Below are 23,746 nucleotides of genomic sequence, written 5' to 3'. Positions count from 1 at the left end.
CTCTCAAGTTAATTGTTGGGTATTGTGAAGTTGGCCTTTTTAACTGGTAATTTTAGTGGCAAAATCTGCTCTCAGGTATTCGTCGTCTTTCACGGATCGTTATGGATGGTGTTATTGTGCCTTTTTTCATATGTCAGTGTCTGCAACTGTCTTCGGCTGTCTTCATGCTTAATAAGACCCAATAATTTGATGTTGCTGTGAAGGTGCTGTTTTCCAATTATCTAGAATTACATTAATTTGAGAAATGGCTTGGGGAACAGGTGTGAATAACTAATTGAACTGTATGTTGTCTGAGAAAACACGCTGAGAACATCATGTGCTTTTACGCACACATTAAGCTGTTGAAGAGATGTGTTTAAAGGCCATTCTTTCTTGGATACTGTATTCTGTGCTTTCCCCCCTCTCATTATATTGATCTCTAGGTTACTGCTTACACAGGCATTACCACACTCTCCAGATTGGAGGCATGTTTGCTCTTAAATAGACACTATCAAATCGGCTACTCTTTTCCTTATTCACTCTTCCAGCGGATCAATGTGTGCCATATATGCCTATCAATGGAACCATTTAGCTTCATAAGGGCCTTAAGAACTGACAAGAGGGTTTTGTCTCATACAGGATGTGTGAATTTGTTATTTATTTAGGAGGCACAGGGAAAATGTTTCCTTGGATTTAATATATATATATATATATATATATATATATATATATATATATACATATATATATATATACATATATATGTGTGTGTGTGTATGTGTACATAAAATATATATATCCAAGGAAACTTTTTTTGTATATATACACACACACACACACACACACACACACACACACACGTACACATCAACAATGCGTTTCATCACAACTTTTAATGATACATATATCAATGAAAAAGATAACAAGCTTTATTTACTATTTGTCATGATGTATATCCATATCTATAATGAGAGAGAGAAGTGATTTACATGGACCCTTTGAATAGTTCACTTTTAAAATGCATCAGAAAAAGGCTGGAAAATTGCAGATCCGGTACAGATATCCTTTTAGTGTTTCTACCTTTCTACTATCCCAGCTAATGCTGCATTTAAGTCACACAAAGTCAGACTGTGGAAAAAAAGTGGATTGTCTTTAATCGATTATAAAGACCTTTGTTCTCTCTCTTCCTTCTTAGCCCACTTACAAGATGCAGAGGTTCACAGTGTTACATATTGTATTAATCCCTGATTTCTGTTTTTCCTGCACCTCAGGGGTAGAGTATAGATACAGACCGTTTCACATACAAAGACATGTTAAAGTTGTCTGATTTTTCATTTTTTCTAGTCATCTACTAGATTTCATGTCCATGATATTTTCTGGTATGTTCTTTATCAACAAGCACTGCCTTTCAGTTAACTTTTTACATGCTAAATTGACTGCATTATCTATGTCAAGCCTGTCAGTTTGGGTTCATTCATCAATTAGGATTGCCTCCCTTCCATGATTGTCTTTAAATGCTTCTTTCCGTTTAGTTTAAGTGAGCTTAGATTTCGTAAAGTAATTCATTTAGTCATACGGTAATTGATTGATTGCATTTTGTTTTCTAGAAGGGAAAACTACTAAGCTTCATATATTTTGTTTGATTGTTCTTGAAACCTCCATTTTTTGTTTCCATTTTTTTGGTTCCACTTTTTGAGTGCCTTATTATTATTATTATTTATATATATATATATTTATATATATATATATATATATTATTTATTTATTTATTTTTTTTTTTTTACAAATGTTCTTTGTGAACATGAAACCTTTTACTGTGCCTTCATCTCTTTCCTTCTTTCCGTTTGTCTCCTTCTACCCCACTTTTCTCACTCTCATTAAAAGAAAAGAAACCCAGTAGCAATTTGAGGTCTTTCATTGTCAAAACCATTATCACCACTGTCAGCTCTCTGGGTTGGGAACAAAGTCATCGTGCTGCGTGCAAAAGAAATAGAGAGAATAAAGGAAAAGCCCATAAAAAGGAGGGAGAGAGAACTGAAAATTAGAATTTGAAAAACAGCACCCCCCCACCAAAAAAAAGGTTTATTTTTTGTTGTTGTCGTCAGTATGCCCATCAGTTTTCCCCAGTGCACATATACACAGTAAAGTCCAGGTGGTAAAATGATATCTATATGAACCTGATCCCAGATCTCATCATCATCATCATCATCATCATCATCATCATCATGCTAACCCCTAAAATGAACTAGTTTTATATATCAGACACTGAAAATCATTGGTACTAAGATGCAAAAAAAACTTCAATTATCATCTGAACATTGGATAACATCAACACCAAGAGTGCTATCCCTGGCACTTTCTGACTATTATAGGTATTTTGAAAATGTTCCAGAGGGTTTTTTTTGCCCATAAAGAACAATGTTTTGAAAACAGACTAAAGGAGGCACAAAGGGTACTTTGGAATAGGGGTGTGCCGAATTAAATCCTGCTTTATCCACATTATCAAGAGGTGTTCTTTCTGAACATTTTTTCGTAACCATGTTATTGTTATTGTAGAGTGTCTGATGTACAGTCCATATAGTATTTTTAACACCTGGTTTTGAACAGTAAGTCATATTCATTCTTGTAACATAAATTACTAAATTACTCAGTTAAATTTTCGGAATCATGATTTTGGTTTAAAACATCTTCATGTTACACCAATGCTCCAAAAGTGAGAAAACTATACTACTTTAAGCATAAATATTTTGATTTAAGAAATCTACTTGAAATCTTCTATCCAGTAATAAGATTTTGTGTATAATAGATGAGGGGAAAATGGTCCCTTTAGAATCGGCACACCCCTACTTTTAGAACCTAGGCAAAAGAACCCTTACCCAACTGCTTTACCTGATAACAGGAACAGAATATGATGGGGGTTATAAAAAAGACTATCACGTGTATGAGTAATCTATGTCTGGTATTCCCCCTTCTCTGTACCCTCGATTTGTTCCATAGCCTGGATTTCCTGTGTGGTTCAGGGTGCTCCTATATAGAGTTGCATTATTGGAGGGAAAGATAGTATGAATGTATGTCATATCCTCAACTTTTGCCTTGGGCTGCAAAGGCTGTTGGGCAGACATTGGTGTCATTTGAAAGCCATGAGCTCTGATTTCTAAGATGGACGTGTCTTTTATGGTTCCAGACTCAACATAGTCATCGTAGTGTTTGCTGGCACCTCGTGAGCCAACAACATCTCTACCATATATAGATTGGTCACCTGGTGCAAGGTACCCCGCACGGTGTCCGTACCAGCAGAAGATGCCAAAAATTAAGAACAAAGACACCAATGCTGTTGCACCTCCAATAATTCCAGCAAGTGGTAGGGCTGACAGTTGGTCAGTTTCTCGATCACTGTCCTGGTCTGAAATAGGCTGCTCGAGGGGATCCGTCTCTGTTTTGGCACAAGCAGGGTGCTCATGCTCTGAGTTTGTGTTAATGTTTAAACCCCCACTTGCTGTAAAAGAGGTTCTTTTGCCATCGTTTCCAGAGAGAGGCACCAAGCAGATGATGTAACTTGACTGGGGCTGTAGTTGCGTAAGTAAATACTCACGGCGATCCCCTGGCACAAGTGTTTCTGTGATTGACCCCATTGCAGCACTGTTGCCTAGTCGCAACCAGGAAAGTCTGAAGGAGGGGACTGGCTGTGAAGCCTGCCAGGTAATGTGAACTGTCTCTGGTGTGAGAGGTTTTACACTGATTAGTAATGATTTACCTGTAACCCCACTTCCACCTCCAAGACTGTCCTGGCTAATATCTGAATACTTATGGCCTGGTCGTCTGGATCTGAGGGTAAAGAGAGAACCCTGTGGAAGTGGAGGGGTTGTTGTAGCTGGTGCTTGTGTTGGAAAATAACTTTTCTCCTTCTTTACTCCATCGTTTCCAACCATTCCTCCTGCAGAATCTACGCTGACCTCACAATCTTCCAACTGACTTGTAAGATCTCTTAGTGCCATTCCTCTTAGTCTCTCTGGTCCATGGCAAGTTAAACCTCTTACAGTCACTGATGAACCTCGCTCATGCAACCAGTCATGAAGCCAGCGGAGGTTACAGCCACAGTACCAAGGATTTCCTCGGACAAGTAATTGTGAAAGGCTGTCCAGGTCCTTAAATAAACCTTTTGGGAGAGTCGTCAAGTTGTTACCTGATAGATCCAGTTTCTGTAACCTTCGCATTCCATCCAGGGAGCCTCGTGGTATGTGGGCTATGGCATTGTCCTGTAGATAAAGGCGAAGTAGATGCATACTTGGAAGGTTTAATGGTGGTGCCTGGAGTGAGTTCCGAACCAGAGAGAGCTCTGTGAGATTAGACAGCCGTGAGAATGTATCATCTGCGATACGCTGATTTGCCAGCAGATTCCCATCAAGGAAGAGACGTCTTAGAGAGGAGAGACCTCGAAATGCATGTGTTGGAATAGTTGAAATCCGATTGTCGTCTAGGCGGAGTTCCTCAAGTGATGCAGGCAGTCCTGATGGTATACTAGAGAGGTGGTTGCGTGACAAGAAAAGAAGACGCAGCCTCGGATTGTTGGCGAATGCTTTGTCTTCTATACTTACGGTTGAAACGGAATTGTCATCCATGTGAAGCTTCTCCAGTAGGGGGAGCCGTGCTAGAGCAGAACGGGGTAAAGTTCGTATATTGTTGTCTTGTAGGTGAAGTTCTCTTAGGGACGGAGGCAGATGTGTTGGAAAATCGTCAAGTTCATTATCATAAAGGTAAACTACTCGCACAGTCAGTCGTCGCTCTAAAGATGTTGGTAGCCCAGCATTGTCTATGCGGTTGTTTTGCAGATAGAGCACAGCTGCCGTTAATGGTAATGGTGGGATGATACTCAATCCACGGTCATTGCAGTAAATGAAGCCATCATCGCACCTGCAAGCTGAGGGGCATGGCACGTCTCCCTGAAGCTCTGCCTCTCCGAGAGCTGCCTCTGCTGCAGCAGCTGTTGCGAACTCTAGGACTTCAACCAATAATGTCAGGCATAGAAGAAGTAGAAACAACCAATCGCGGAGTTCAACTAGGCTCTCTGTGGCCATAATTCCAGGCAATGTACCCCACTCTCTCAGTAGAGGTAATTTAACCCAATGTCTTAAGTCAATATTCTTGGTCAGTGTAGTTGGGAAAACGCAGTTCTTTCTTGCCCTTCTTTACTTCCAATCACAAGCCCTGTGGGAAATATAGAAAATATTTTTTCAAAATACAGAGGTTACATTTAGTGTAGAGTTCAGTGCAATTATAAATCCATTTATCTTTTATTTAGTATGCTTTCTGACATCTGCTTAAATTTGAAGAACATTGCAAGGTGGTAAGAGGTTAGTAGGAAAGAGCAGAGAAAATCAGCCAAGCTGAACCGCTTTCTAGATAACCTTAACAGAGAAACTGACAGATAGGGAGCATTAGACATAACATTAAAATAAAAAAAGGACTGAAAGAGAACAGCAAATGGATTGCGGTTGAGCTATGTAAATGAATAGTGTGGAAAGAGTTGAATGAACGATTACATATATTGCTATATTATACACTGAAAATTGTAGGTGTGAGGTGGTCGTTCTGAACTTATATAAAACTGTGATTGACATTTGAGTTGCTGAAAAACAATTACAGGTTTATTCCTGGATTGACCTTAAGTCATATTACAATTCAAATGTAGCAGGGAACTCTGTTTGAATAAATCGCTAGTTTAATTTTAGCTCAAGTTTTTGAAAGTTCACGGAAGGGTCAGATAGAGTTCTCGTTTTCGGTCTGATTTGCAATTGAGATTTAGATGAAAACCACAGACGTTTACAACAAATTGACATGCATAATGGATGCTGTTTCTTCGTTGTTATTGTTTTCAAAATAGCATGAATTATTCAGAGAGACTACATGGAATACCCAACAGAGATTTCACTCTGTGTTTAACCAGTCATTGACTTGATGGCCGGGGATTGTGAATTTCCTGTGTATGTATTCTATGTAAGCCTTGTCTGTGACTTTTTTCAATGATAAATAGATGAAAGAAGGTAAGGAATATTTGTGATTTGATGGTCTTTTTTTCAGACCAAAGTGAAAATACCATCAAGTGGGCAGGCAATATGCTAATATTTCATGTTGACATCAACATGACATAAAAATGACTCGTTTTAATGATTCAGAGACAAGCCTTTTTTATAGAAACAATAACTTTATACACGGTGCACTTTCTGATTTAAAACTTGCAGGATGTTTTCATTCACTTAGAGCTATGTTACACACTGCATGAAAGGTAATTTTCAAAAATCCAAGGGTCCTATTATGCTTTTTCACTTTTTTAAAATTTTTGTCAGTGTGTAGTGTGTATGTTTGGACACAAAAAAGATCTACAAAGTTACAACTCTCAAAGTCCACTCTGAAGGGAGATATTTCGTTTAAAAAAATCTTTTTTCAAGAGCTGCTACAAATGTCTCGTTTGGACTACAGTACTGTTTTCCAGGGGTCCTGTGATATCACAAAGAGGCCCATTAGAATATAATTGAAAACAAATATCCTGGCTATGTAAATTCAAGTGTTTGGGGGGTGGGGAGGGGTGAGTTTGTGGTTAGAACGCTTGGCTAAGTGCATCAGACAAGACGACAACGAAGAAGTTCTGCTGTAGTGTCAAGTTTTCGCAAGTTATTACACATTCACCTGAATAATATGCATGTTACAATTATGAAAATATTTTTAGAAATTGCTGGAAGTACAATACTGGTCAACGATGTAATCTGCAGAATTTACACTTAAATTATGAGACTACAGTATTTCCCATACATTGATTTATTTGTGGCGCTCGCCACAATATTAAGACTGACTGCCACAAATAGTTTTTTCAAAAGTCTTTGACTTTGTTGAATAAACATGAGCAAAAACAAAACCAGGTGTGAGTATTTTCATGTCACTGTATTTCTGAAGGAAACCGACTGTCTTCGGAAAATTTTGGGTGTCAATTTCATCTTTCAAGTAATGTCTGATTAAGCAGCGTTTATGAGTGGAGTGCTGCTTTGTGTATCAGGGAAACTTCGATCTGTACCACTCCAACAGCATCACCTGCTTTCAGAGAATGAACGTGCATATATATGCCACCACAAGTGGGAAACACTGGACTATGGTATAAATTCAACTGTATAATAGGGCTGTGTATTAGGGGTGCACAATAAATATCGTCCAACAAATAATGCGCATCTTCTCAGTAAAGCTGGTTCTCTAATCAGCGGTAAATTCCATCAGGAATGTGATTTCTCATAGTGCAGCTGTTACTATACAGAGCCGTTGTTAACTGACAAGCTGCGCAAATCAATGGTGATAATGAACGTGGATTTGCACAGCTTGTCTACTGTGTTTTGTCAAAAATCTGGCGATACGATACATATCACGATACAGGGGTTTCAGTACGATATATTGCGATACTGTAAACAAGGCGATATATTGGGATATTTCTTATTTTAGGAATAGTATATATTATAAGGAAAGCTGTCTATACAGTCCATGTATAGAACCACTTTTTGTGCAGTTTGAGTAAAGGGGGATAAATTAAAGTGCTTGCAGGATCCTTTAGTTAAATGTATAATACGTATAAAATGTTTTTGATAAAAAGACCATATGTATTTTTGGACCCTGCTTAAAGGTTCACAGTTTAAGTTTATAATTGTGACAATGTCATAACATTTTGATCTGAACAAAACAATTACATCTGCTTAATATCAATGAAAAATAAAATGATAACAGGATTCTTAACGAAAACAAAACAATTGTTATACAATAAAATAAATACAAACGTTGAACCTTTCCACTTGGATTTCACAGGTTTTCCAGTTTGTATTTATGTTCCGCGAGGAATCGCTGAACGCGATGCGAGCACCACCCCAACTGCACAAAACACCCCCCAAATAAAAGAAAGCAGCATCTGCGGGGCGTCCCTCTCGCCTATGAATGTGCCCTGCGCAGCCTCTTCACACGTGTCACAGCAAGCAGTGGAACCGAGGCAGCGTCATATCGCCACAGTCGCGCAGTTGACGTTACCACAAAAGCCCAAATGACGGCACACATGAACTGGGACAATTCTTTCACCCTCCATTACTAGCAGCAAACTACATTAATGCTAACATTAGTGGTGTGCTCTAATACTAGTATTTCCTGTCACTCATGATTTGTTCAGAGATGAAGACTGCCATCTAGCGGCCGGGAAATAAACTCAAAACAAAACAACTGCCATGAATCTTGTATGATTTAAAAAAAATATATATTTATATTATGTTTTGAGAATCGATACAGTATCGCCAAACAAAATATTGCGATGCGATACGTGTGTCTATATTTCCCTACACCCCTAATGTATAACAGTTTCACTGCAATTCATGTTAAAATGTTAGAATTAAAGAACAATAAACATAATACATATTACCATTGCTCTTATCTGACATAGTAAATGCAGTTATTTTTAAGCAGTTGTTGACATTCTATTTAAAATGTGATTTAGCCCCCCCCCCAAAAAAACAATAATAATGTTACCAACTCTAATATGTCTTGCAATATACATGCATCCAAAGGTTCAGTGTGATCCTCTTGTTCAGTATTCTCTGGGTCTGAATCCAGCTCAAATTGATATGGCAATATTAACGACATCCTTAACCATACCAGAGCAGACAGAACTTGCTGCTTTGGCAAGGGGCAGGTCAATACTGAAACACCGTCTAAACACTTTACCAATCACAACATACTGAGACAGCTAAAAAAAAGTAAAGGCTATATTCAATATTTGGGTTGGGGGGTGGGGGGACTGTCTCCACTGGCTAAACTGTCTAAAATATCTAATATTTATATTATTTTATTGAAAATGCAGAAACGTGATTAGTCCTGGAAGCAACATTAAAAGCATTGTTTAACACTGTAATAAAACTGCCATACAATCAGTAATGTTTTGCATTGTATGCCCTTCATTGAAGAAAAAAGTTTAAATCATGGCATTACATTATGGTTATATAATTTCCAGCTTGTTGTAAATTTTCTTTTTGTAATGGAAAATATATATATATATATATATATTTTTTAATTAAAATGTACATATGTACACAATTTTGAGACATTAGCATACTCCTGTGAGACTTATCCAAAACGTACTTGTTTTTGTGAGTATTCATGTGTAAAGCGTTGGTGTACATCACTCTCTGCTGGGGCCTCATTCTTTTTGCTGCCTGCCATCCTATGGGATTGGAGGTTGTTTGTGTTGCAGGCCAGGCCAGATGGGAGTTGGTTGGCTGCTTCTTGGTTACAAATGTTGTTACCTTAGGCAGCAACTACATGCAAAACAAACCCTTAAACAGTGGTAGCACCCATGCAAAATTTATCGTTGGGGTTTAGAGATGGAGAAATGGTGAGGAAATTAGAAAGTGAAAAGCTTGCTTTTCTTGGAAATTATTCCATTTTATTGGAAACACTTTCTTCATATTGGAAATTATTCCATTTTATTGGAAACACTTTCTTCATATTGGAAATTATTCCATTTTATTGGAAACACTTTCTTCATATTGTTTGCTTTTACTATAGACCACATTTATAACATTCTAAGGAAACGATTAGCAAAAATACTACTTTTAAAAAAAATCAGATATCATTGTTGTCACTTTGACTCTCTCCTTTTTAAGTCTGTTTCTTTTTAAATGAGGTGTGTTGCATGCAAATGGAAGCAATTTAAATGTCACATTTAATAGCTCTCCCAGTGTGTATACATTTGGGTGTTTTTAGAAAAAAAAATCTGCTGTCTCTCAGGCCTGACAGTGTATTTTCACAAAGAGGGGGATGGAGCCTGAGGACAGAGAGAAATGAAAATAGCAAAAAGGTCTGTTGAATAGCTAATAAAACATGCTTTTATGCTAAAAGATTTTTTCAGAACAAAAGCAAGTAAAATATAGTAGCATTTTGCATGTGTTTGGGTCTGTCAGAGCACTGTGGACTTGATGCACAAAACAACTTGCAAGTATGCCTTTAGATGGCAGAGTGACCGCGAGAAGCTCGATCTCTAACTTGCTACACGGTTTGAACATTTGTGTGTAGGCAGGTTAACTTTACCTTCTCGCTGTTCTGCGTCTCTTATCTGTTTCTCTATTCTTCACTCAGATCTTTCTATGCTCTGAAGAAGGTTTTCATCCCGGCCATCTCTGAAACCACCTACTGTGCGTCTGTAATCTCTTGTAATCTCTTCTTATACTCTTCTTTAATCGTACAGTTTTTTTTCTTTTCTTGTATATCCTGCTGATCCTTCTGTCAATCCTGCATTTTCATTCTGCCTAAATCTGCTTTTTTGATCCTTCTCTTGAGTCTTTATTTCTTTGTTTTCTTTTTAGTGTCTACTTCAATTCTGTTGACAATATAAAAAGATATTTTCCTGCTGCACAATATTTTTTTTATTCAGCCACCCAACTCTTTACACATTTTAATGTTGTATTTATATTGTATTATTTACAGAATTATAAACGACTGTTCTTACCATCTAGCGAGTGTCCCACATTGTCCTTTGGTCTGAGCAGAGTTTGAAACACGACAATCGTCCTATTTATTCAAGAAGGAAATTGATAAAGGGTTCAAGGTCTTTCTTCTTGATTCTTTATGTCCTTCGACTTAAGTGACCAGAAATTGCAGCCCTTTATTTGTAGGATTCCTTTGAACTGTAGGCACTGAGATAATGATAATATCAACCAGAAAAACCCTGGATGTTTTTTCCACTGTCAATCAATAGAATCAAAATTTTCATCACTTCCGTACAGCAAGAGTATATCCGAGCTGATGATGTGTATTCAGGTTGCAGTGTGCCCTTCAAAGTTGACATCATGTTGATTTTGTTTTCTTGAATGAGGATTGAGGGAACACAGGGATGTTGTAACCCCTCATCTTTGGCACCATGTTACCTGTGAAGAAAACATTTTCAGTGAATTAGAGTGCCAGGACAGGACAGAAGACTTTTATATTCACAGTGTGTCATTTTCTCTTTAAACTTGGCTTGACCTAAAAAGAACTGTATTTCAAAGAATATCAACTCTGAAAATGGTGAAGTCAAGTTCAGTGTGCAGAATTAAGAGGAAAATCTCTTTTACAGACTGCTCTAAGCCATAGCAAGGGCCAAGAATGCAAAAATCAAGGCACAAAAATATTGTGCAAACTGGGTCACATTCTTGACAAGACTGAGGTATGGCAAGTAGTGATGGGTGTCTGTTCTGACGCTCTTTTCTGTATTAGGTAAAGGCACAGCAAGATTTTTTTTCTGCCAAATTTCTGATAGCAATTAAGTTTTTCAGGTCTTAACATTAGGCATAGTGTATTTTTATATATTTAGATTTTCACTTTGAGTGTTTGTAATTTATGTTTTCTAGAACTACTGCTTGGACTGAGCCTCTGGACCAGCAACTGTTAACTCTCTTCGTATCATAGTGTGCTGAATCGGTTTAAATTCCCAGTCCTGATGTGGTTGATTTGTGTTTGTGATGTTGAAAGTCTCCTCTGGGTCCCACTGGCTCCCAGTCTAATTGCTTTTTCACTGTCCAGTCATAGATTGGGAGTGATTAAAAACATTATTGTAGAAATTTAATGCACCATGTGGATGTAGCAGCCAGGTGAAGATAGATCAGCAGAGGCTCATAGTACCACGTGTGTGAGACAAGGGAGCATTTCCAAGGCACCTAGTTAATGTAAAGGGAATTGAGCAGAGGAGGAGTAATAAGGACAAAGAAGGCTAATTAAAATCAATGAACGTATTGGGGTATTTTCGCCAATCAATGCTCTTAGATGGTGGGAAAAAAAACATAACGGCTACTAAGGGCTGATGCCTTAAAATGCCTAGCGGGTGTAAAACCAGACAAATACACAGACCGTTGCCCTTCTCTGTTCACCTTTCTCTCTCTGCCTCTCTCTCTCTCGTGCGATATAATGGGGCAGTCACATTAGGGAAGAGATTATGATGAGAGATGATAAGAGGTTATATCAGTGCTGCTGTCATGCTCGTACTGACCTCCATCCCCAGACGTGCTTGAGTAAATGCTGAAAATGGACAGTAATAATGTTCACCTGGAGTAGGGTGGTGCAGTTCCACTGCTCCAGGTTTGTTAATATTGCTGATGGCACAGATGTCCTCCATTCTTAAAGTTATTAGACTGGTGACAGATCTGCGCTTTTATTTGTATGCCCTTGCATGTTTGAGGGTGAGTGTGTCTGTGTATGTGTGTTTGTGTGCATGCAAATGTGTATGAGCCCATGTCAAACATTTTTACCATCCTGTGCACGTAACCTACCCATCTCTGCCTTTCAATTTCTCATTTGCTGAGCGAGGGAGAGAGAATGGAAAAGAGAGAGAGGGGCAGATGGAGGAGTAAAGGAAAGAAGGAAGATTGATGAACCTATTGGAATCAAATTTGGTGGCAGAAATGACTGTCAGTCCCAGTATCCACAACAACACATATTCACAGCACTGACACAAAGACAGGCTCACTGGGCTTTGTCTTAGGATCATGAAGCAGCATAAAATCTTAATGGTCTATCTTGTTCCTCACACAGCTTTGTCATAAAATATTACTCAAGTACATCATGAAATAATTATTTCCCAGCAAATCCAGTTCATTATTAATTCACCACAAGCACTGATAAATAACTCTGTTGTATGGACTGGATAACAATGTAAACAACTGGAGAGCTTCATGTAACTGTCTGGTCCCTTGGACATAAAAACAGTAGACTTGGTTAATATGACATGATTGGTATAGGGCCCTCAGGAATTGTGGTATTTTACTGAACAGTGTGTGACTGTATGTGTGCATATGACTTACATTGGGGCTACAAAGATAGACGCCGTAATAGCAGAGCATTGGCCAGAGGGCATACTTGTGTGTCAGGATATTTTTCAGTTCCCATATCAGCACATGCCTGTGAAACTAGTGCTCTAGGCCTCCAGGCTATAGTGTTGTAGTGATATTCCACAGCGCAGTTCTGTTTTAAAAAGGTTTCATCAATTGGACTCCGTCTTCTAGAATTATAAGTGCCGTAGAATATTCTACAGTTGTCATATTCAAGAAACGACAGATCTGTCTTTTGCTAATGACGCTTCAAAGCCTTTTCTTAGGAAGCAGTCTAATTCATTGCACAGTCTACTTGTTGTAATTACCTACTATTCAGTGAAGAAAGGATAAAATATATAATTGCTATACAGAGATGTTTTGACAGTGGAGCACAAACACCTTGATGAGGTGCCTAGGTACCGTTCTCTCTCTTTTTTTTTTTTTTTTGGCAGTCCAGTGATGTCTCAGATCTTTAACTGCCAGTGGCTCTGCAGCGCTGCATAGTAATATGTGTGTGCATGCGTATGTGTGTATTTCACTCTCTAAGATCTGATGATAATTAGCTAAAGGTAATCAGGGGTAATTCAGCAACGGGAGTGAAAATGGCAGGAGACGCAGGGATGTGACCAGCCTCTCAACATACACCCACACACTGCAGCCTTTTAGTATGAACAACCAGGAGCAAAGAGAGGGAGAAGCAGGGATGAGGGTTAAGTGTGACAGGGATGCGTGGATGAGCAGAGAGGGGTACGCACCTTGTTTTTTTTTTTATATATATATTCCCATTTTCCCTTCTTATTACTGTGTGCTTTCTCTCTCTTGGCTCCAGTCCTCTTGGATGTTCACCAGTGCATTTACTGTAATCTGTGAACCATTAATGCATAAATGCCTATACTGATTTATGTCCTTATTATATTCAGTGTTTGTGCACCGAACAGAGCCAGTGGCTTGTGAATGTGATAAAGATGCACTAAAGTGGCACAGGGTGAGAGAGCGAAGAGAGAGGCCTAAAGCATTGAAATAACACAGAACCTTTAAATGTACTGTATATGCCGCACAAAATCATCAAGACTTACCATGCATACTTAAAGCTGGTTGCTGAAAATATTCTGACTTTGATTTGTATTTCAGTTTATGCTGGTGTGTTTTGAGCAACACGCCACTGTTGTTAATATTCCTTGCTTTTCTTTATGCCCAATGCCAAGTTGTCAGCATGACTGTACTGTAATTCATAAGGTGCAAAGAAGATACATGAATGGACTTGAATGCCTACAGAAAGTGATGAATGAATTAGCTTTATTTACCTTTTCTTAACCATAAATGATGGAGTCAAATACAACAGCATGTTGGTTGTGCAGATGGATTTGTACATCTGCACCTGCAACATGCGAATGAACCCCAACCCCTCATATAAACTCTGACAGTGTTAGCTGCGCATCTCATCTGTCTGTAAAATGTGTACTAAACAGTCATCTCATAAAAAATTATTTGAGTGGACAATACATAATGTTCTTGACCCTGAAGTTTAACAGAGCATTTTAAGACCCTTGGCTTGATGAGAAATATGCTCTTGTATCAAGTTTGTTGTTCATTGTTGTCTTAATACAGAAAATAGGATGTTATGGATCACCTCATAAATTAAATGCATTTAGACATGTCCAGGGAGAACATTCATGTTCAAATTCTCTCTTTTCCTTTTGAGATTGCTGACTTTGCTTTATAAACACTGAATATAAAATTGTATGCAGTATTTTGTTACTGAAATAATTTATGCTTTTTTTTTTTTTTTGGCCTTCTTTCTACATTTTACCACTACATTTTTTTTTTATCTCTGTCATGGTCCCTAATGAAGAGGTAAATGCTAAAGCACATTTTACTCCACAAGTCTTTTAGTCAGTTTTTTTCCTCTTTATGATTGTTCCTTCAATTTTTAGAGCAAATGTTATTATTGCCATCACATTTCTAAGATTGCCATATAAATAATGTTTACTTTTCTTGAGGTGGGTATATCATAAATATTGTAAATATATGACATGCATTTGTCATTGTCACTACTTACAGCCAGTTTTCTTTCTTCACTTGTCTTCTCATTTGTTTACATTTATTCATTCATTTTGTTTTCCAGTCTCCTTTCCCATTTGTGATCCCAATATTTTTATGCCTATATACAATCCACCCTTCAGGCTGGATAAGATGGGCTTTTATTAGAATTGTTCTTGAACACTGACATACACAAATCACTTTCTGGTAAAGTTACACAGATGCTTTTCAACTAGCTTCTCTCTCTTTCAAATAGCGTTCCTCTGTTGCATGACCATGTCAGTCCTATTTCTCCTTTGCCCTTTTATTCTCCTTTTCTTATGCTCCCAGTTTCTTTGTAAATAATACAGTCACTGGAAATAAGCAGACAATTTAAGTGCTGGATACTTCACTGCTCTATTTCCATCGGTCTTCAAATGCACACACACACACATACACAATCACATACAAACAACCAATCATACCTCTTGCTGTCCCTCAGCCAGTGCTTATGAACATCAAACACAAACACTCAAAAGCAGAGCATGCACACGGGAAGAGAAATAATTAGGTTTGTCTGAATTTGGCTTAATGTGGGTAAATTTCTCTTATCAGCATTTCACATAGCAAGAAAGAGCAAAATGTCATAATAAACAGCCTCCACTGAGTGGTGAATAAAAGTGGCACTTTTTATATAAAGACAATTCATGCATTTAGGTCATTGAACAAAGTTGCCCACATGTTTGAAAAACCCCTCTCACCAGACAGAGAGTGAAACGAACCATGTTCAGAAGCGATCTCTACTAAGCTGAGCAGTGTTTGGCTTCCTATGGGAGGCCTGTGCATTTGTTTTTTGTTTTTTTTTATTGCTCATTTAGAGCCAAACTGCAAGGCACCATGCTGTGCGCGAACATGTATGCATTTATGCACTTTTCCCACACCACACTGTATCACTTTAATTAACTGAGCACAAATATAAAAAGTTGTAGCTCTGGTTGAATGGGTCTCTACATGTAAATTATAAATGAGCTGTAATGATTTAACAAGCATGTGTTTGATAAGCTATGTCATTTCAATGAAGGCTGCAGGGTTTAAATGGACGTGCTTTCAATCAAAGCACAGTCTATATGCATGCTTTGTGTCAGTTGTGACATATAACGCAAGTGATGTTGTATGTCCGGACTCACTCTGTTAACCTGCCATATGCTAAAATTAGCAGCACTTCAAAACTAGTTGCATTATCAAAGCCTATTTCAGAGCTTGCAGCTGGTTTTCGCGTGGAATAATAAAATCCATCTATTCAGACTGTTCCGGGCCCTTTTCAGACCTTGTCCAATTATCTAGAGCCACATTCACTTAATTCATATCGCCTCCATTCCATTGATTCTACAGCTATACAAGCAACTCTTTGAGACCCATTTTACCTATAAACTCTGCCTGCCCCAGACACAATGTCCTCTGTCATACTTCCTTTCAGACAACGCTGTCTTTTCTTGACTTGTTCACTGCAGCCGAGGCACATCTAGAGATCTGTGTCTAACAGAAGAGCATTTGATTGAGGCAAAATAAAAAATTACTTTGTGTCAATGACCAAAACGGCCACATTGATTAATAAACGACACTGACGTAGGTCCTGTGTCTATGACAACCCTGGCCTGGCAAAGGATAAGACAAAACACTCGTTGTGTGAGTGCTGTTCCCTCTCCAGAGAGCAAGACAAGTCTGACTGCATTTCCGCCCTTAAAAAGGACATTACTAAGAGCATAGAGCTCTCTTGAGCTGTGCATCAATCTCCTTACTGTAATATATAATGAATCAATAACTTACAAATTATGATTCAGTTGGAGTCTTTTATAAGATTAGAGTAAGTAGATTAAAAGAAGAGTATTGGTGTCATAACCTTGTTCAGATTTTTCAGAAGTGGTTTGATTGTGAGCGTTGATGTTGTGTAAACATTCAATTTTTGGCATTATGAAAAGAAAGCATTTAATTGGGTGGGGTTAAATGCTTGATGTAGTGCAGCGGTTGTGTAGTGCACACAACCAGTCTTAAGTCGCTGGAGTATATTTTTAGGAATAGCCAAAAAACATTGTATGGGCCAAAATTATTGATTTTACTTTTATGCCAAAAATCATTAGGATATTAAGTATGTTAAGTATGTATTAAGATCATGTTCCATGAAATTTCCTACCATAAATATATCAAAACTTAATTTCTGATTAGTAATATGCATTGCTAAGAATTTATTTGGACAAACTCAAAGGCAATTTTATCAGTATTTAGATTTTTTTTGGCACCCTTCCAGATTTTCAGGCCAAATATTGTCAGATCCTGATAAACCATAGATCAATGAAAATCTTATTTATTCAGCTTTCAGATGATGTATAAATCGACGACTGGTTTTGTTGTCCAGGGTCCTAAATGTCCAGAGCCAGGGGGTGCGAGGACTGAAATTGAGAACCGCTGATGTAGTTCAACATGTTTGCCTTGTTATGTTCATGTTGCCCAAGGAAATTATTTAAAATATGAATCATCAGCAGGGCTCCAGACTGCGACCAATTGGTCGCATTTTGCGACCAAATTTTGAGAGTGTGCGACTGAATTTTACATCCAGTTGCACATGTGCGACCAGTAGATTTGCACACGCACGCACGCAAACACACACACACACTTGCACACATACTAATGAGACGCGAGCACATTGAACACATTGAGTGATGCCTGTCTGTGAAGCGGCAAATGCGTGTGAGAAGAATAGGGAATGGCCACTGTAAGTGGCTAAAATGTGTGGAGGGGGAGGGGCCTAGAGATAATTCAGCGCGCGTAGACATCTGTGGGAAGGAAACAGAGACAAATATCTTCACAACCTGATATGTGCGTGCGTCTGAGCTATGAGCAAGCGAACTATTGATTCGTTCTTCCGACCTGCGGCTAGTGTACCAGTGCCAGAGTCTACAGTGTCACCGTCAGATGATGATTCAGAGTCAGAGGTTGGTGTGACGAAAAAAGTCTGCACCAGGGCCGGCCCGCAAATGCTAAGGGCGCCACTCATCCATAGGGGTGCCAGAATGAGTGAACTAGTGATTTTTTTTTATTTACATATTTTTTTTTTTATAATAGGCTACTATTTAAAAAACATTAATTCGAAATACTTCCAAATAAAGCAAAAAAAAAAAAAAAAAAATCTGGCTCTTCAATCTTCCCCCGCCCATCGAGTGCTTGAAGTGCATCAGAAACAGAGCGCGCGCACAATCAGTTGTTGGTAATTTGTTGTGTAGCATGCCCAACGCCGCATCCAATGTAGACAGCACTGCTTTTGTTAACAAAAAGCTCGTAGAAACGGGCCTGGCAGCTCACGCCAGTTCTAGACACGGTGAAAGTTTCCTGATTGTGACGGAAGGCCGAATTTACATGACACATTATAAATGAGCATAGTCTGCGATAGATACAGTGCCAAAAAGAAGAGAAGAGGATAAAGACAGAGGTAAAGAGATGTAGTGAAAGAACAATTTATTGCATAGGAGTAAGATACTATAATTTCATGGCAGTTATTTTTACCTTATTCTTAATGTTAGCAGTTGATCTGAGTCCCCAGACTGTGATTTTGTACAATCATGTCATTTTTAAGACATATTTTTTATTATCACTTTTTTATTAATGTTTTACTCTACATTTGTGCAGTTTTGGGGGGATACAGTACAGGCCAAAAGTTTGGAAACATTACTATTTTTAATGTTTTTGAAAGAAGTTTCTTCTGCTCATCAAGCCTGCATTTATTTGATCAAAAATGCAGAAAAAATTTAATATTGTGATATATTATTACAATTTAAAATAATTTGTTTTCAATTTATTATACTTTAAATTATAATTTATATCTGTGATGCAAAGCTGAATTTTCTGCATCATTACTCCATTCTTCAGTGTCACATGTGACATCCAATCTATCACATGATCCTTTAGAAATCATTCTAATATGATGATTTATTATGAGTGTTGGAAACAGTTCTGCTGTAATGTGTGTGTGTGTGTGTGTGTGTGTGTGTATGTATATGTATGTATATATATATATATATATATATATATATATATATATATATATATATATATATATGCTAAAGCATGAACACAATGACAGGGTGAAATGGGCTGTGATGCATGGGGCGCCAGGTAAAATCTTGCCTAGGGCAGCAAATTGGTTAGGGCCGGCCCTGGTCCACACTCACCATTTTCGAGAAGACTGGCTGTAAGAATTCAGATGGCTGAGGTACTACAAGCATTAGAACTACCTTTCACCAAATACAAAAGCCAGCTCGACCTTCAAAGGAAGAATGGCTTAAAACTTAACGAAACATACAACAACGATACAGCATGCACACAAACTTTTTTACTAAGCACATTTTTTATTCTGAGTGTATGGAATTTTGTTTACTATTTGTACTGTCATGACAGCGATGGTGCTGTCAGTTTATCTTGTTGTTGCATCTTCAAAAGTGCAGAATAAAATGTGACACTGAATTTGAAACAGCACATTGTAATTTCTGCATCTATTATTAAAGTATTTATTAGTAATACAGTGGAAATTAGTAGATTTGGTTAGCATGTTGATTTACGGTGTGCGCCCCTAAATTTTCTGGTTGTGCCCCTAAAATTTTCAGTTGGGGGCCACTGTGCTCCTAGTGAAAAAAGTTAGTCTGGAGCCCTGATCAGATGTACTAGTTTATTTCATTTCTATTTTGTTCTGTTGTATTTATTTCATATTGATTGTAATTGTTTTTACTTTATCCCTAACTGTTTACTTGCTTTCAATAATTGTTTGAATTTTTTTTTTTACTTTCATTAGTTAATGTACTGTTAGTAGATATTGGTGTAGAGAATTAAGACACTGGTACTGTATGTTAATATTGATGAAAACCATTATTTTCAGCAAAAAGCATAACAACAACAAAAAACTATTATATCATATGTTTTGTTAATGTGTAAAAAACTACTCCTATTGATATATCATGATGATTATCATATTACCCATCCGTAATTGCAGGTAAGTTACAGGGTTATTGAACAACCATTCTCACCAAAACTGTACAGAGATCCTTTAAACTCGAGTCAAATCACAACCATGCATGTATTTATGCATTGCAAGCAGCAATAATTTTCAAACACTCCAAAGCACAATTTGTAACTGTTGTTGAGAGCACTGAATAAAAGCTCCAGATTACAAGTGTTTGTTAATGCTAGGGAGACTGGGAAATCAAGTGTGAGATTATTACAGCTGCCAGGCTAGAAAACATGAGCGAACACTGTATTATTGCAGTTTCAGAAGTACATGCATTTTGAATGGACACTCTAATGCCATACCAAAAGACTACATGATTGTTCCTGCTCTGAATGTAGTGCCAGGGTGAGAGGAATATGACTAAGTGTTATTTGTGTGTGTTGTTTGCCATTTGGTTCTACAAACAACAACAACAACAAAAAAAACCTTTCTAGTACCCAATATCTGATGGAATATAGGTTGCTAGCAACATTGGTGATAGTTAAGATAATCATGAATTGCTCAGTCTGTAGGTCAGCCTCAAAAGACTCACCAGTAACAGGCGCATCTCACTTATTCCTCTATTCTCTACTGCCATGCATGTGCATTAAATGTTTCAATGTAAACCTTAGTGGCTTTGAAAAACAATTCATTAGAAAGTCTATGGTCAGTCATTTATAGTGAGTTAGCTATAATAATAAAAACAACCCCGTAGAAATCTTATAGCTTGTGTCTGTTTATTTGTCTGTTTTTACATTTCCCGCTATTCTCTGTACTCCCGCTATTCTCTCCCGCTGTACTCTAAGTGATGTACGCCTGTGTACACCTGTGCTCCTATTATTTTTTCTTTAATGTATGGAAACATATATAAAAAAGTAATCAGTTGTGAAGCAGCTTTATCCTTATTGTAATTTGTAGTGTTGTTTTTATCATGCAACCCACTGCAGAGTGACCCCACTGACACACACGCCACTCTCATAGGCCCAACTGAATTATAAAACAACTAGAGCTGCTGCCTAGAGATCTGCCAATGCTTTATACAGACATTATTAAGCTGTATCTGCAAGGAAAACAAATCACTATACGTGAAAATATAGAGAATCTGTTAATATCTAAGCTTTGTGTATGGTTTCTTAAATGTAAATTATTTTATTATCACACTTTCTCGTACGTTTGTTTTGGTCATTTTCAGATAGTTGCAACAGAAAGCGGGGAAAAAAAACAGAACAACCAGATTTAATCTCTAGTGAATTTTCTCTTACTGAGCTGTGTTGCTCTCTGCCCCCCTTTCTTTCATTGCTCATCTGCATTTGACCGCCATGTTAAGTTGATGTACTCTAAATCTGTATAATCTGCTGTATGTGAGTGGAGTTGGGTCTGAAGTACTGTGCTAATCCCAAATGCCTCACTCTTGATGTAGTTTATGTGGTGTTTTGTGACCACAAGATGGACTTTGGTGGATAATTTGAGTTGCTTGAATTTGACAAGATTTTCTATTGTTGTTTTTATTTATTTTTTATATATATTTTATTTTGTCCAATAAAAATATTAATGCATACCTCAAAGGTGCTTATTTAAAAGAGAAGATGTGTAAGTGTAGTTGTGGTGCTAGGTTTTGGGGTTGCTGGGCCTGTGGGGTGTGTGTGCGCATGATGCAGGCCCTGCTGTACTTCTCTCATGCAGTGTAAAGAGTGTTTGTTACATACTGGACCCACTGTTTTGGCATGGCTATGGACTCATGCTGGCATCTCTACAAAACCCCCACTGTTTCCTGGCTGTCACCAACAGGGCAGGGAAAAAAAATATAAGAAATAAGGAAATATGATAAAATATAGAAGTGTTGCAAACATTTTAACACACACACACACACACACACGCTCTCCCTCGCTCTGCACTTACTGCACCTTCAGAAATCAAGATGATTTCCCTGAAGATTTACTGAGGAGTGCCTTTGGCTTTCATATATAAGATGCAACCCAAAACTGCAATGCCCTATTTATTTATTTATTTCTTTCATTGCACAGATGTCTGTAATTGAAAAACTAGATAGAGGTAAAAAGGAGAACTTTAGTGCAAACATTAATTTGAACAACAGGAGATATCCATAGAAAAACACAAAGGTGATTCATAGCATCATGTTCTCATTAACAATCGCTATAAAATGCGTTCTGATTTCCCTGATCTCAGTCTGTATTAAAATGTATTTTAATATCCAATGATATTATAAGAAGTCATGTATTACATTGGCTTTATTCCGATAATGAGAGAAAGTACAGTACAAATGCACGCGCAAAGACGGATGCACTAACTCCTTTGCAAAACTCTGTACCAGGTTTGAAAGTTACGAAAACAAATGCAAATCTTCACCAGATTGTATAGCTACCAGTATTTAAATGGCCATCACGAGCAAACAAGCGCATTTAGGCACTATACATAGTGGCACACGTTTTAATAATTTTAATAAGGTTATTAAAATAAATGAGTGAGAGTCCCAAACCAGGATCTTAGTTCAAAGCGCCTGCATTTAAATCCTGTGACTGCTGCCTCAAGACTGATTAAATGGGCGCTTAAGAGCAAACACATGAAAGACAAATTACAGGCTACGAAACCAACCAGGATATACCAGTATTCTCTAAACAGCGCTTATAACGTGTATAAAAAAACACAATTCTTCCTCAATTCATTTGAAGTCAGAGTTGAGCAGAACAGAAAATAAATGTAACGTTACCTCAGCGGTCTCAGACTGACCGTTGGTAACAAGTAGTTTATACGAAGAAGTGTTTAGGGCAACATACCTCAGTCTGGGTAAACGGCATCTTTCCTTGAGAAATCTTTATTTTCTTCTTGTCTAGACCTTGTTTTTTTAAAATGGTTTTGCGTTGTTCCGTTCTCGGTGTTTTTAACCGTCTCAATCTTCAGTCAGCCAGGCTCGCTGTGACCGTCGCGCGCGCTCAGATTCTCTCTCTGTCCTCCTGTCACTCAAAGCGATGCGCCTCGCGCTCTCTCTCTCTTTCGCGCCACTCCACCCCTTCATCTCCTCAGCGAAGTAACGGATTTAAACATAGATCATTTAACAAAACAACAAGCCATCTTTCAGTAGGATATAGTCTTATTTATTTCGTTAAGCCATTAAATGTAATTATTTGTATGCGTCTGTAAAGCTATACAACAGTATATACGCGCGCGTGTGTGTGTATGTATATATATATATATATATATATATATATATATATATATATATATATATATATATATATACACACACACACACACACACACACACACACACACACACACGTATGTATGTGTATGTATATATATATATATATATATACACACACACGTGTGTGTAGCCATGTTATATAGGCTATATGTAAATTAAAATATGACTATATTCTATGAACATTCATTTTTATTAAATATTTATAATAAAAACCTTATGGGTAAAGTTAAAACTTTCATTTTCACCACATCTGACACAGATATGATAATGAATTTTCACCAGGTATTAAACTCCAAGCATTTTCTTTAGCTGGCGTTTTGGTGCTTGATCATTCACATACATAAACCATTTAACCTGGTATTTCTAAATAAAATGGCCAGCCTGGTTTCTCAAATAATTTTATTCACTTCGCTTGCAGAGTATTGTGAATGTATATAATTTGTGGAATGTGTACTTTTTCATTGAGACTTTGATTCACCTTTTGTATAATGTGATTCTGTGCAGCATCATCAGTGTTGTTTTTTGTGGTTTTGTCATATTATATTTTAATGCATGGCATGCAGTTTGCTGCTAGGGCCTCGCTCTAGGACTGCATGTGACTGTGAGGCAGTGTGCATGTCCTGGGCTATCAGCGCACTG

At 37.7% G+C, this 23,746-nt stretch overlaps 2 protein-coding genes across 3 annotated transcripts in view; one reads left to right on the top strand and one right to left on the bottom strand.

Annotated features, from left to right (window-relative positions):
- macrod1 (mono-ADP ribosylhydrolase 1) overlaps window positions 1-23,746 on the top strand; it is a 54,228-nt gene that overhangs the window by 7,544 nt on the left and 22,938 nt on the right. The window lies entirely within an intron of this gene.
- On the bottom strand, window positions 835-22,965 carry LOC127971533 (leucine-rich repeat transmembrane protein FLRT1-like). Its single transcript, XM_052574606.1, has 3 exons — window positions 22,680-22,965; window positions 10,499-10,916; window positions 835-5,184 (listed from the first exon to the last, which is right to left on the bottom strand). The coding sequence occupies exon 3, from the start codon at window positions 5,052-5,054 to the stop codon at window positions 2,913-2,915; it is 2,142 nt and encodes a 713-aa protein (XP_052430566.1). The 5' UTR covers window positions 5,055-5,184; window positions 10,499-10,916; window positions 22,680-22,965; the 3' UTR covers window positions 835-2,912.

This window comes from Carassius gibelio, chromosome B14, assembly GCF_023724105.1.
Source record: "Carassius gibelio isolate Cgi1373 ecotype wild population from Czech Republic chromosome B14, carGib1.2-hapl.c, whole genome shotgun sequence".
NCBI classification, from domain to species: Eukaryota; Metazoa; Chordata; class Actinopteri; order Cypriniformes; family Cyprinidae; genus Carassius; species Carassius gibelio.
The sequence above is the reverse complement of the archived record's forward strand: the minus strand, read 5'-3'. Positions and strand labels throughout refer to the sequence as shown.